The sequence below is a fragment of the Bombina bombina genome, chromosome 4 (genome assembly GCF_027579735.1).
Source record: "Bombina bombina isolate aBomBom1 chromosome 4, aBomBom1.pri, whole genome shotgun sequence".
In the NCBI taxonomy this organism is placed as follows: domain Eukaryota; kingdom Metazoa; phylum Chordata; class Amphibia; order Anura; family Bombinatoridae; genus Bombina; species Bombina bombina.
The window spans coordinates 675,016,328-675,031,323 of NC_069502.1; the positions used below are offsets into that span (position 1 = coordinate 675,016,328).

The 14,996-nt window shown below is 35.0% G+C and overlaps 1 protein-coding gene across 1 annotated transcript in view; it reads left to right on the top strand.

Moving 5' to 3' along the window:
• Nucleotides 1-13,253, top strand: part of ROS1 (ROS proto-oncogene 1, receptor tyrosine kinase) — a 474,496-nt gene extending 461,243 nt beyond the window's left edge. Inside the window, exons 45-46 of the mRNA XM_053712162.1 lie at nt 2,726-2,889; nt 12,897-13,253. Of these exons, the coding sequence (XP_053568137.1) occupies nt 2,726-2,889; nt 12,897-13,003 (271 nt within the window). The 3' untranslated portion in view covers nt 13,004-13,253. The remainder of the gene's footprint in view (nt 1-2,725; nt 2,890-12,896) is intronic.
• The last annotated feature ends 1,743 nt before the right edge of the window (nt 13,254-14,996 follow it).

Consider the following 14,996-nt stretch of genomic DNA (forward strand, 5'->3'; position numbering starts at 1 on the left):
TTTATATATATATATATATATATATATATATATATATATATATATATATATATATATATATATATATATATGTTTGTGTGTGGGTTTTGTTAGTGTGTGTGTGCATATATCTCTATCTATTGATCTATTTATCTGTCTTTCTAAATTTCAAAAAATTCTACAATACTTAAATTTTACAAATTAAGCACAAAAATATGTTATGAGACATTGATTTAAACAGTAAGTTGATCTACCATGTTTCCTTTTTCTTGAATATCAAAAAACCCTGAAGGCCGTTCATTATTTGTAGGTTTCTAAAGAGGAAAGCATTGAAAGCTAGTTACGGCAACAGTAATGAGGCAGAACAACACCATCTTCCTTACAAAACACCTTGAAGTGAAAAGAATTCAATTAGAGACAAACATAATGACAAACTGAAAAAAAAAAATTCTTGCAAAGCCTACATTGTTCCTTCCTAGAAGAATAGAGTGGATGTTCTGCAGACTAACATCTTATATTTGCCACCAGACACTACCACAATTCTAGTTACATAATATCCTTGGATAGAATAACTATTAGCAAACAAGTAGTTAGTAATAATGCAGTAATTATTCATAATAGAGCTTTGCTACATTGTGATATCATAGAAATTACTTCATCCTTTTCAGAAGAATATATAAGAAATGATTATTTATTTTTTTATTCAGTAGGTGTTAACGTTATGAAAAAACGTACAAAAACCCTGCTTTTAAAGTAACACGCAAGTGCCCTTAGATAAAGAAAGACAGGATATGTAAATATTAAACTTGTCTTTGTGGATGATGTAAACACAAGGACTTCTGATTTTACTAACAAGTAGAAAGACTGGTAAAGGTTTTACTAACCTACTGCTATCTACATATGCTAAAATGATATACATTTAGGTGTTTCTTGGGGAAATGATTATATCAATGTTTAGAAGAACAACATTTTAAGTTACACTAACTAAGCAATAGCTTAAATCACAATGGGGTCTATCTTCGTCCATTAGACTAGCTGTGCTAAGTGGTTCAATCTATTGGAAATCAAATGTTTTTTAGTCTTGACTTCTTGAAAGCCTATCATGACCTGTTTTGAAAATGTCTTCCTTTTTTGCACTGCTTTTATTTTTATGCTTTTATTTTTTACATTATTGCAGTTTTTGTGCATGTTTTATCACACATTATTAAACACTATTTGCTTTAGTGAAACAATAAAAATATTGCTCAAATCCTATTTCATACTTTGAAACTTTTATATAATTTAAATATGATTACTAAAGTGTTAATTTATTATTGAAATGTGATTGTGTACTTATGCGCAAAGTGTTCCTTGACGATGCTATAGCGCTCTACAGCTAAAATCTAACAGTATAGATTAATAAGAAAACTATGAGTGGAGAAAATACTATAAGAGCAGAAACGACTTCATATCTTTTTTTACTGCTCTGATTTTATTTTTTTAGTCACAGACTAGTGATATTTCCTGCTCGGCTCGTAACAGCAATTTATTTTGCAATTTAAATATTGCATTTATTTATTTATTTTAGAAAAGTGAACCACCAGTTTACTATGTTCACTAAGTCATGGGCACATATTTGTTATGTTTCCTGAAGAAGATTAGTTTTCGTATGACCTATAATACATATTTATGACAATGCATTTTGTTAGCACTGTGATAATTTACCAGTGGCATATAGCATTTAATGCTATTCTGTATTCTCATGGTGTTCTGACCCTCTACAAGAACTATTTACTTCAGAGGTTTTCTACCTCTCCAGACAATGGATTATTGGGCTTCTATTGGCCAGTTCTATACCTGGCGTCCATATTGATTGCTCACTCTGTTCCTTTCCTTTGATGCTCCTTAAAGGGACATTAAACACTAGATACATGCTAGATAGAATGATGCATTCAAAGAAAAGATTAGTCCATGACTAACATGTAGATGTATTTTTTAAAGTTTCATTAGTTGTTTAAAAAGTGACAAAATAAGTGTAATGTTTTAGTGTCTATAAAACACTGTGAGCTGCCATGTTGTAACTTGTGTTACCTTCTCTGCTGTGGCCAATTAGGGTCAGTTATAAATAGGTCACTAGAGTGTGCAGCCAATGGCTGTGCTGGATTTAACAGTGTTCTGCACTTCCATTTCTAACAGGAACTGAAAAGCTCACAATTTCAGAATGGAATTACAGGCAAAGAGGACAAAATACATAATGAAAGTATATTGCAGAGTTGTTTTATTATATACAATTTATCATTTTATATTACCATCTCAAAGTGTTTAATGTCCCTTTAATACGGGTAAAGTAACTAGTACACTAATTTTTCAATTTCCTTCATGTTACAAAACATGTAAAGTTTAATCACTTAAATTATTTCAATTACTATATAAATTAAATGACAAATAATGTAAAATGTATCACCTGATATCTCTATAACTACTGATGGATGACCCCACACTGCAGCAAAATATTATGCACAAATTAAAGCTTTATAAATACATTTACATTTTATTTATCATTTCAAAATATTATTTATCATTCTTAGACAAGTAGTTCAAACTAATACTTTTGTTTACCCCTGCTGGTTTTATGATAGATTTGGAAAAAAAAATGTATTAATTGCACAATTCAGCCTACGATTGGCTGCTTTTCACACTTTTTGATTCTGAGAAAGTCTGAAATAAACATCTAAATACAAGCTTTCTCTAATTGCTTTCTTTTTAGGTGGGACCTAATTCTTAAGTGTTGGGCCCAAGATCCAAAACAGAGGCCACGTTTTTCTTTTCTTAAGAAAAAGTTGGAACAGCTAAAAAGTTCTTCGTTAAGATGTACTCGTTTCACAGAAAAGAGAATGACTTTGGATGGGGTGGACAATCCAGCTTTTAAAGGTTAGTTTGGCCAAATCTCCCTTCTAGCTGTGTACCCTTAAAGGGACATTAAACCATTTTTTGTTCTTTCATAATTCAAATAGAGCACACAATTTTAAACAACTTTCCAATTTACTTCTATTATTAATTTTGTTTCATTTTTTTGGTATTCTTTATTATAGCAGCAGCAATGCACTACTGGGAGCTTGCTGATCCCGCCTGTAAGCTAATTACAACAGACATATATGAGCAGTCACCAATCAGCAGCTAGCTAATGAGCCTACCTAGGTATTTTTCCAACAAAAGATACCAAATGAACTGAGCAAATTAGATAATTAGTAGTGAATTGGAAAGTTGTTAACATGTTATGCTCTATCTGAATAATCAAAGAAAACTTTTGGGCTTCATGTCCCTTTAATATGACCTAGAGTACAAGTGAAGCACAAAAATGTATGCAGTAAAGTGTGTTAACATTGCTAGAGCACAATCTTTACCACTTCTATTTTTGTCCTCCTATTACATAAGTCCAATTACATAAGTCCAAAATTATTTTTATTGCTCAAGCGATAGTCTAGTGTGCGCTAACATCTGCATGTTGGATAAGGCATGCAGTAAAATATATTTCAGATAACGATCAAGTGCTTAGTCAATGAAGCTCAAAAAAATATTTTCTAGTAGTGGAGATCTTCATGAAGTTCTCTGCTATACAATTTCAATGAAACTTAAAGGGATACTGAACCCAATTTTTTTCTTTTGTGATTCAGATAGAGCATGCAATTTTAAGCAACTTTCTAATTTACTCCTATTAGCCAATGTTCTTTATTCTCTTGGTATCTTTATTTGAAAATCAAGAATGTAAGTTTAAATGCCGGCCCATTTAGGTGAACAACCTGGGTTGTTCTTGCTGATTGGTGGATACATTCATTCACCAATAAACAAGTGCTGTCCAAGGTCCTGGACTTTCTTTTTCAAATAAAGATAGCAAGAGAACGCAGAAAAATTGATAATAGGAGTAAATTAGAAAGTTGCTTAAAATTGCCTGCTCTGTCTGAATCACAAAAGAAAAAAAATTGGTTTCAGTGTCCCTTTAAGCATACAACACCACACACACATACATACCCGCACATACACCTTTGACCCCTTCCCAATACCACCCTTTGTCATATACTATATCCCTTTCAGGTCTAACAGACCACGCTGAATGCGGAGAGCAATATGCTCTCCGTATTCAGCATTTCACCAGCAGCTCTTGTGAGCTGCTGGTGCAACGCCGCCCCATGCAGATTCGCCAGTAGGGGGTGTCAATCAACCCGATCGTACTCGATTGGGTTGAATTGCGGCGGCGTCTGTCCGCCTGCTCAGAGCTTGATAAATGGGCCCCTTAGAATTTGAGCCAACTTGTTGCAATCTAGCCCTAAATATCTTAAGAATCACTTTTACTCTATTTGAATGATATAATAAAGTGCTTGAATTCTCACAGTACTGTTCTTTTTGTTGGTGCTAGTAAAAAAGAAAGATATATATTTTTAAAGTGCTTTATAAAGTCTGTTTTATTTTTAAAGCTGAACCTTTATAGTTTTAACGAATGGGACTCCTTTTGCACACACTTACATTGATGATTTTGTTTTAGTACATTTAAAAGATTACATTTTTTATAGTTCTAGAACATAGTAAAACAAACATCTGTCTTATCATCATGCTTTGTAACAGAAATGGAGCATTTTACTTTTCATTATTTATCAACTTTCCTATAATAAAGATATTATAAAATACTTGAGCTACTCTGCAACACATACACATTTGATTACAGTGCTATATTAAACTCACTCGGCTAGTTTACGAGTTTTTGTCGGTAAGGCTTGCGGTGCTAACGCTCCTTTTTTTCTCACCGCTCACTTAAGACAATGCTGGTATTACAGGTTTTTTTCAACCCGGCGTAAGCCTCTAAAACGTGAGCGTAGAGCAAAATTTAGCTCCACATCTCACCCCAATACCAGCGCTGCTTAAGTCAGCGGTAAGCTGGTGTATAACGTGCTCATGCACGATTTCCCCATAGGAAACAATGGGGCAGATTCAGCTGAAAAAAAAAAACTAACACCTGCAAAAAAGCAGCGTTCAGCTCCTAACGCAGCTCCATTGTTTCCTATGGGAAAATACTTTTTATGTCTATACCTAACACCCTAACATGAACCCCGAGTCTAAACACCCCTAATCTTACATTTTTTAACCCCTAATCTGCCGCCCCCGACATTGCCGACACCTGCATTATATTTTTAACCCCTAATCTGCCGCTCCGGACACCACCGCCACCTACATTATACTAATGAACCCCTAATCTGCTTCCCCCAACATCGCCAAACCCTTATATTTATTAATCCCTAATCTGCCGTCCCTAACATCGCCGACACCTACCTATATTTATTAACCCGTAATCTGCTGCCCCCATCGTCGCCGCTACTATATTAAATTTATTAACCCCTAAACCTAAGTCTAAACCTAAGTCTAACACCCCCCCTAACTTAAATATAATTTAAATAAAATCAAATACAATTACTACAATTAACTAAATTATTCCTATTTAAAACTAAATACTTACCTATAAAATAAACCCTAAGATAGCTACAATATAACTAATAGTTACATTTGTATCTATCTTAGGGTTTATTTTTATTTTACAGGCAACTTTGTATTTATTTTAAATAGGTGCAATAGTTATTAAATAGTTATTAATGATTTAATAACTTCCTAGTTAAAATAAGTACAAATATACCTGTAAAATAAATCCTAACCTAAGTTACAATTGCACCTAACACTACACTATCATTAAATTAATTACCTAAACTACCTACAATTAAATACAATTACATTAAATAAACTAAAGTACCAAAAAAAAACCACTAAATTACAGAAAATAAAAAAATAATATTTTTTTTTTAAACTAATTACACCTAATCTAATTCACCTAATAAAATAAAAAAATTCCCTACCCTATACTAAATTACAAATAGCACTTAAAAAGGCTTTTTGCGGGGCATTGCCCCAAAGTAATCAGCTCTTTTACCTGTAAAAAAAATACAATACCCCCCCAACATTAAAACCCACCACCCACACACCCAACGCTACTCTAAAACCCACACAATCCCCCCTTAATAAAACCTAACACTAACCCCTTGAAGATCACCCTACCTTGAGACGTCATCACCCAGCTGGGCTGAAGTCCTCCAAGAAGCCGGGCACAAGTGATCCTCCAGACGGCCAGAAGTCTTCATCCGATGCAGGCAGAAGAGGTCCTCCAGAGGGGCAGAAGTCTTCATCCAGATGGCATCTTCTATCTTCATCCATCCGGAGCGGAGCGGGTCCATCTTCAATCCAGCCGACGCGGAGCATCCTCTTCCAAGGAAGTCCACCAGACGAATGAAGGTTCCTTTAAATTACGTCATCCAAGATGGCGTCCCTTAAACTCCGATTGGCTGATAGGATTCTATAAGACAATCGGAATTAAGGTAGAAAAAATCCTATTAGCTGATGCAATCAGCCAATAGAATTGAGCTTGTATTCTATTGGCTGATTGGAACAGCCAATAGAATGCGAGCTCAATCCTATTGGCTGATCCAATCAGCCAATAGGATTGAAGTTCAATCCTATTGGCTGATCCAATCAGCCAATAGGATTTTTCCAACCTAAAATTTTATTTTAGTGTTTGCGATGCGGGAGGGCTTTGGCTTAGGTAGGGGTTAATAGGTAGTTTATGGGTGTTAGTATAGTTTTTTAACACTTTTAGTTCTGAGTTTTATGTTACAGCTTTGAAGTGTAAAACTCATAACTACTGACTTTAGAATGCGTTACGAATCTTGACAGGATAGGGTGTACCGCTCACTTTTTGGCCTCCCAGGACTAGCTTGTAATACCAGCGATATGGAAGTCCCATTGAAAAAAGACTATACGCAATTTGTGTAAGTTGATTTGCGGTAAGGCCAAAAAAGTGTGTGGTGCCCCTAAATCTGCAAGACTCGTAATACCAGTGGTAGTGAAAAAGCAGCGTGTTAACCTGATAACGCTGCTTTTTCACCTTACCGCAAAATTTGTAATCTAGCCGATTATTAATAAGTAACTAAATCAGTACTAAACCACCTTGGAAAAATGGAATAGAAGGGGGCAGGCTACCCCAGTCTCTTTCCTTAACAGCACATGTGCAAACAGAGTTTGTGCTATATCTAAGTATTAGTTTGTGATTGGTTAGCAAGGGTTCTTTTGTTCTGAGGGACCAGGAAATCAGTGAATAGAAATAACATAAAATAATATGCTTATCTGACAAAAGTTGCATTATTCATTGCCAAAGTTTTCTCAGATATGAAGGTACATTATCATCAGCTTACAATGTGTCTTTTAGTGTCCCTTTAACCTTTTAACATTGGTTTTACGACTGCTGCATCTTAAAGGATCATTAAGTAGAATTGCATAATTTCCAAGTGTATAATAAAAGGAATATGCAATAACAATCGAAATTTCAAATAACCAATATATTGTTTCGGACAATTTTCCCCCTCAATTTGCCACCCCTCCTGTATCATTTTACACTGTGGATTTGTGCACATTGGGCCAGATTACAAGTGGAGCGCTATTTAATGCTCCCGATCAAGAGTTAACTGCACTAGAAGTAGGCTTTTTGCGTGCGTCGGGTTGTGCTCATTTTACAAGCTAAAAGTAAACAGTTTTTGCTTGTGCGCTAACCCGAAGGGCATAAAAAGACGAACTTACAATATCATGCATGCGATAACCTATTCCCCCATGGAATATACCTAGGTAAACACATTGGTAAACCAATCACTAGAGGCTTATATGTGCAACCACCAATCAGCAACTAGCTCCCAGCTCCTGAGCCTACCTAGGTATTCTTTTCAACAAAGGATACCAAGAGAACAATGCAAATGAGATAATATTAGTATACTGGAGTATGTTTGAAATTGTATACACTATCTTAATAATGAAAGGCAACTTTTGGGTTTCGTGTCCCTTTAACCCCTAATTTAAATACTATTTGCAGTGCAACAATAAACTCTTTCAATATTTTAATACAGAGACAATTAGTATGTTCTAAATCACTATTTCTCATTAAACACAGCTTAAAAAGTTCTGTTTTAATGTTTTTTTAAAAACTCAAAATGCAAATAAAATGCATGCTTACTTAAAGGGACACTGAACCCAAATTTATTCTTTCATGATTTAGATAGAGCATGCAATTTTAAGCAACTTTCTAGTTTACTCCTATTATCATTTTTTCTTTGTTCTCTTGCTATCTTTATTTAAAAAGAAGGCATATAAGCTTTTTTATTAGTTCAGAACTCTGGACAGCACTTTTTTATTGGTGGATGAATATATCCACCAATCAGCAAGAACAACCCAGGTTGTTCACCAAAAATGGGCCGGCATCTAAACTTGCATTCTTGCATTTTAAATAAAGATACCAAGATAATGAAGAAAAATTGATAATAGGAGTAAATTAGAAAGTTGCTTAAAATTTCATGCTCTATCATGAATCATGAAAGAAAAAATTTGGGTTCAGTGTCCCTTTAAGCGTGCGCATTGTGATCTTATGCATATTTGCAAACTGATATAAAACCTAATATAATAGGTTTACAATTTTAAATAGTATACTTGCTGTGTGCAGCAAATCAGATTACTCTCAGAGATCATTACACGCCACAATAGCTTTACATGAATTTGTTGCTTTACGTGACATTATTATTACTAGTAGTAATAATAATATTTGTTTGGAAAACCATCTAGATACTGTATATGGCAGATGTAAGTATTCCAAATCGAATGGGATTCTGTAATCAACCACCTCCAGAAATAGTAACACAGACACACAGCAAATAAAAATAATACAGTGACTTCATGCAGACTCTTTCAGGGAGACATCAGTGGAGATTGCTTATACAGGAAGTAGATCTAAACATAGGAAGGCTGCTCAGCAAATGTCTGGGACATAAATACCAACATTTAATTGGAAGTCCTTATTATAATGTTTGCAACTTTAATAACATGTTGAAAACAAGCATTTGTACTGGGCTTGTCTTAACATCATTTTTTCAAAGCTGACAAATGATTTTGCCTTAGTACATAAAAATAGTACATTGTAAAGTTATTGATTGTTGACGGAAAAAAAAGAAAACATCGCTCAGGTTCCTAATGGCACAAATTATTAAAAAAAAAGAAATTCAGTGACATTTTTTGACCTTACAGTTACATCTATAAAAATAACATTTTAATAATGAATCACTCATATATTTGAGGCACATTTCTTTCTTAAACTTTTTGTATCACCTGTTTTACTCTCATTAGGTATGATTACCTGCCATTTCACACAGAACCGTGTATCTCATAATCTAGAATGGGCTGAGTAAGAAGTGTGAAAGCATAATTGGACCTGAAAAACTTAGTAGTCTGGAACTGGTCATACAAGCAACATGAAGCAGGATTATGCAAGGCCTTAGTTAGAACAGACTGGGTCTTATAATTAATTAGAACAGCACCGGGCAGATTCTTAGTTTGGACAGACCAGATCAGCAACTTGTAGACAGGACATAGCAGGCTTGACCAGATTAGCAATTTAGGCTCCTAGTCAGCAATTTATAGACAGACAAGAGAGATTCTTACTCAGGACTGATTAGTCAGCAACATGTAGACTAGACTGGACATGTTTTTAGTCGACTCAGGCCAGGTCACCAACTTGGAGATTGGACATCAAATTTACTATGATAATAATAGGAGCCATTGCAAGAAAAAACTGAGACAGATTGACCTAATGCAGAAATAACTGCCATAGGAAATGTCTTGCTTTAAAAGGACAGTCAAGTCAAGTTCAAATAGGGCATGTAATTTTAACTTTTAACTTTCCAATTTACTTTTATAACCAATTTTCTGTGTTTTCTTGGCATTCTTGGTTGAAAGCTAAACCTAGGAGGTTCATATGCTAATGTATTAGACCTTGAAGGCCGCCTCTAATCTAAATGCATTTTGACAGTTGTTCACCACTAGAGGGCGTTAGTTCATGTGTTTCATATAGATAACATTGAGCTGAAGCACATGAAGCTACCAAGGAGTGAGCACTGATTGGCTAAAATGCAAGTCTCTCAAAAGAAGTTTGCAGAGGCTTAGATACAAGGTAATCACAGAAGTAAAACGTGTATTATTATAACCGTGTTGGTTATACAAAACTGGGGAACGGGTAATAAAGGGATTATCTATCATTTTAAACAACAAATATTCTGTTGTTGACTGTCCCTTTAACTAAGGTATAGAGTGTAATGTTATGCCTAGCTGTTTGCTGCCACTGTGCTTTGGGAATGTTAAAGAAAGGGACATAATACTCAAATGTTGAAGTGCTTGAAACTGATGCTTCATAGCTGCAAAAGGCTGACAAGAAAATATCACCAGAACATCTCTATGTAAAAAAGGAAGATATTTCACCTCAACATTTCCACAGTAGCCACATCCCATTGTAAAAGGACTTAAGCAGCCAATCAGGATGCACAGGCATGTTCATTTGGTATGTGCCGCACAGTTATGTTATTTCCCACCTAAGTTTAAGGAGGTTTACTATGAAATCTCATGGGATTTCAGTGAAACCTCATGATTTTAGAGTAAAGTGTGAGATCAGCACTGATGAAACTGATTGGCTGCCCCCCCCCCAACATGCAGCTGACTATAGCTGAAGTATAACTGTTCACAGAGCACTTACTATTGTGAGCTGAAGAACAAGTAAAATATCTTTTTTAAATAGTGATGTTCATGTTATATTATCTTGTCTGCTTTTTTATAGTTCAAGGGATTTAGCATATGGGTATTGTGTCCCTTTAAGCAAGCCTTATGCATGTCAGAGAGGTAGCAAAATGGTGGTTGTCAAAATTCAGGAGAGTTAGTCCACCACCCCTGGTCATAAGGAGAATGTGTAAAACTGTCATGAGAGGAGTGCAGCTTAAAGGCTGTGACACACTGCAAGCGGAGCAGCGCAGCGTGTAGATGCGGCTTTGCGCACTGTGTCCTGCCTTTTCATCTCGGAGCACTCTGCTGCATCAGGTCGGGTAGCTGAGTGCTCAGAGATGAAATATTTGAACTTCAGAAGAGATGCGACGCGGTGCGAAGCAGCTGTTTTGCCTCGCGCTGCATCGCTTGAAGTGTGTCACAGTCTTTATAGTTCCACCCCCCATAATGAGAGTCCTGCAGGCTTCCATGGAGAGGGTTTGCCAGGATGCTAACCTTCAAAAGATCAGTTAAAAGAATAGTTGCATACAAATGTGTTTGCTATATACAATGGTGACATATGCTGGACACTTTATATTCAAGTTGTATGGAGTTCTGATTACACCAAGAGGACTAATAAACAGTCCAGTAAGTACAGAATTAATAAATATCTGATTGTTGAAAAGTACTAGAAATTGGAAACTAATTTCAGGATTAACCAAATCAATGCTCTGTGGGCCCTGTGACCAGCCAGAGCATAATACAGACACAGACTTTTGTGGAGTGTACATTTTCTTTCAGAGACAGATTTACAAGTTAGACTCCAATCCATATTTCATCATATTCCTCTTCTTTGGACTTCATAGAGGTGCAATGATTTGTGTAGGGTGGGTGTAACTTTGAACATATTTTCTCATCTTATCTTTCAGTTGTAACTTGTAGGTATCTCATGGAATTTGAAATAATTTGATGTTTTTCTAAAGGATTACGATTGACTCCATAGATATAAAAACACAACAATCGATCAGTGTGGATATTGTTTTGATGAACATATTTTTAAATTGATTTTTTCTTAAATTGTTTTTTTTTTAATTAATGACCTTAATAATAAGAATTATGTTTTTCATCTTTGTAGCAATAGTTATTTTTAATACCTGTTTAAATATTATTTATTTACTGTGAAAAAAAACACAATTAGACATTCATAGAAATATATTAGAAAAGTATTCTTAAACATTATAGTTTTTCTACATGTAGCTATACTTAATATAAATTTTGCAATCAGAAAAGTTTTTATTATTCTAATCTGAAGTCCAGAAGTTGAGTTTGGAAACACTCGAATGCCAGTTAAGTCTTCTGTTTTTGTCAATGACTGAGAATTATGCTGTTGTCTATTGCTAAAAATCCTGTGTTATTAAGCATCCATTGATTTTCAAAAGAAAACCACAGTTTAGAACAAAAAAACACCTTACAACTATCACATTGCATATAAGAATTTTCATTATAGAAATGTTAGATTTGGATGCAACCTGTAGTAAATGTTATTGTTTTCGAAACCTGTCCTTAGGCCTTTCTAACAGGGAGAGCAGGTAAAATACCCATATTTACTAGTAATCAGCTGATTATTTCACCTGTGCTCCACTTAAGATATCCTCAAAATCTGGCCTGTTAGGGAGGTCTGTTGACAGGTTTGAAAACTAGTGCTTTAGAGTCTTCTGTCCCGTTTACTATACATACAATTGAAATCACCATGTTCTTTTCCAGCTCTGCTTCCCATTAGAGGAGTTATTTGAAATAGCGCGCTATTAACTGAGCAGCATTTCTAGGTCTAAGAGAAGAGTGTCAACAACTTCTCAAAAATCATAAAATGGAAGTTTGAAAATGGGAAAAAATGGAGTGGAATTTGTTTTGCATTTAGTGTATGTAATATTCTGTCTATAAGTGGTTTGATCACCATTGAAAATACTAGAAAGATCAAGCAACGTATCGAGGGAAATGTAACCTTGATATGTTTATTGGTAGTTGACGACGCAAGGACAGTTATAACATAGCTTAACAATTTTAAGTAAATGTGTTTCTTAAACCCAGCATGAAAGGGCACGGAATGTACGCCAGTAATGTAATTTGTATGTTCTTGCACTTTGAAAAATGCTGAAAATATTGAATTCTGTGGCAATTCATGACATGGATTAAATATCTAAAGCAGTGAATCTTTTATCTAAAGCAGTAAAACTTCCTTGGACTAATATAACAAATTAATAGAATGTGCATGCTTTTTGCAGAAACAGAAGGTACCGGTACAAGTTCATCTAAGCAAGGAGTGAGCTCACTGACCCTCACTGAAAAAAGGAATGCAGAAGGACTTAATTACCTGTTCGTTGCTACATAGAAGAAAAAGAAAGTAACAAAATATGAAGAAAAGACTGTGACCTTTTAAAAAACAAATCAAGCTTAAATATGCATTTAGTTAGAAGGATTTGTGAACAAAGCGTAAAACAATTTGCAGACATGTATTTGAGTAAAATATATATCTTGTAATTTATGCAAAATTACAGACATCAAAAATAGTTGGATCAATAGTAATAGAATGCAAAAATCTTTTTTTTAACTCCAGTTAATAAATTTCTTATTTCTATCTATATGATTAGACTTTTTCTTTTTACCACTTATGTAATGATATAATAGATCTTAAATGAAGCAAACAAATTTCTCTACTATTTAAAAAATTCAGCAACTTTATTTTGTGCATCAAAACGGCTTAGACCTGTATAACTGTCTCACAGCTCACTATTACCTAGATTACGAGTTTTGAGCGCTATAGGGAAAATAAAGAACGCAACAAAAGTTGTGTTATTTAACCCCCTATAGAGCTGCCATTACAAGTTTTAGAAACCCGGTTTGTGCGTGCGATATGGCTGCGTTGAGCTCCATACTACACACAAAACAAGCGCTGTGTTTGATGTGCTCGTGCACGCTTCCCCCATAGACATCAATGGGGAGAGCGGGTCAGAAAAAAGCCTAACACCTGTGATCGCGGCATGAAAAGCTCCGTAACGCAGCCCCATTGATGTCTATAGGGAAAGAAAACTAACGTTTAAACCTAACACCCTGACATAAACCCTGATTTTAAACACCCCTAATCTGCCCCCCACCAACATCGCCGCCACCTACATAATGTTATTTACCCATAATCTGCAGCTCCCGACATCGCCGCCACCTAAATAAATCTATTATTAATCTGCAGCTCCCGATATCTCTGCCACTATACTAAAGTTATTTACCCCTATTCCGCTGCACCCAACATCACCGCCACTATATTAAAGATATTAACCCCTATTCCGCTGCTCCCCGACATCGCTGCAACTAAATAAAGTTATTAACCCCTAAACCTCTAGCATCCCACATTACTACCAATAAATAAACCTATTAACCCCTAAACCCCCAGCTCCCCCACATCGCAAAACATCTAAATTAAACTATATTAACCCTATAAACCTAACCCTAACGTAACCGTAGCCCTAACCCTAACGTAACCCTAACCCTAATGTAACCCTAACCCTAACACCCCCTAACTTTAACATAATTAAACTAGAGGTAAACTAAAGTTACAATTATTAACTAAATAATACCTATTTTAAACTAAATGCAAACCTGTGAAATAAAACCTAAGCTAGCTACAATATAACTAATAGTTATATTGTAGCTAGCTTAGGTTTTATTTTTATTTCACAGGTAAGGTTGTATTTATTTTAACTAGGTAGACTAGTTAGTAAATAGTTATTAACTATTTACAAACTACCTAGTTAAAAAAATACAAACTTACCTGTGAAATAAATTCTAACTACCTTACACTAAAACCTAAAATTACAACAACAACAAAAATTACAAAAAATAAAAAACACTAAATTAGAAAAAATAAAAAACGAAATGATCAAAAATAAAAAAGAATTACACCTAATCTAATATCCCTATCAAAATAAAAAAGCCCGTCCAAAATAAAAAAAACCCTAGCCTACAATAAACTACCAATGGCCCTTTTGTGGGGCAGTGCCCCAAAGATATCAGCTCTTTTACCTTTAAAAAAAACACAAAGACCCCCCCAACAGTAAAACCCACCACCCAACCAACCCCCAAAAATAAAAAAACTAATTCTAAAAATAACTAAGCTACCCATTGCCCTGAAAAGGATATTTGTATGGGCATTGCCCTTAAAAGGGCATTTAGCTCTTTTACTGCCCAAACCCTCAACTAAAAAAAAAAACACCCAAAAAAACCTTAAAAAAAGCCTAACACTAACCCCCGATGATCCACTTACAGTTTTTGAAGTCCCGCTTGAACGATCTTCATCTCGGAGTTGAAGTCCTCATCCAGGCGGCGAGAAG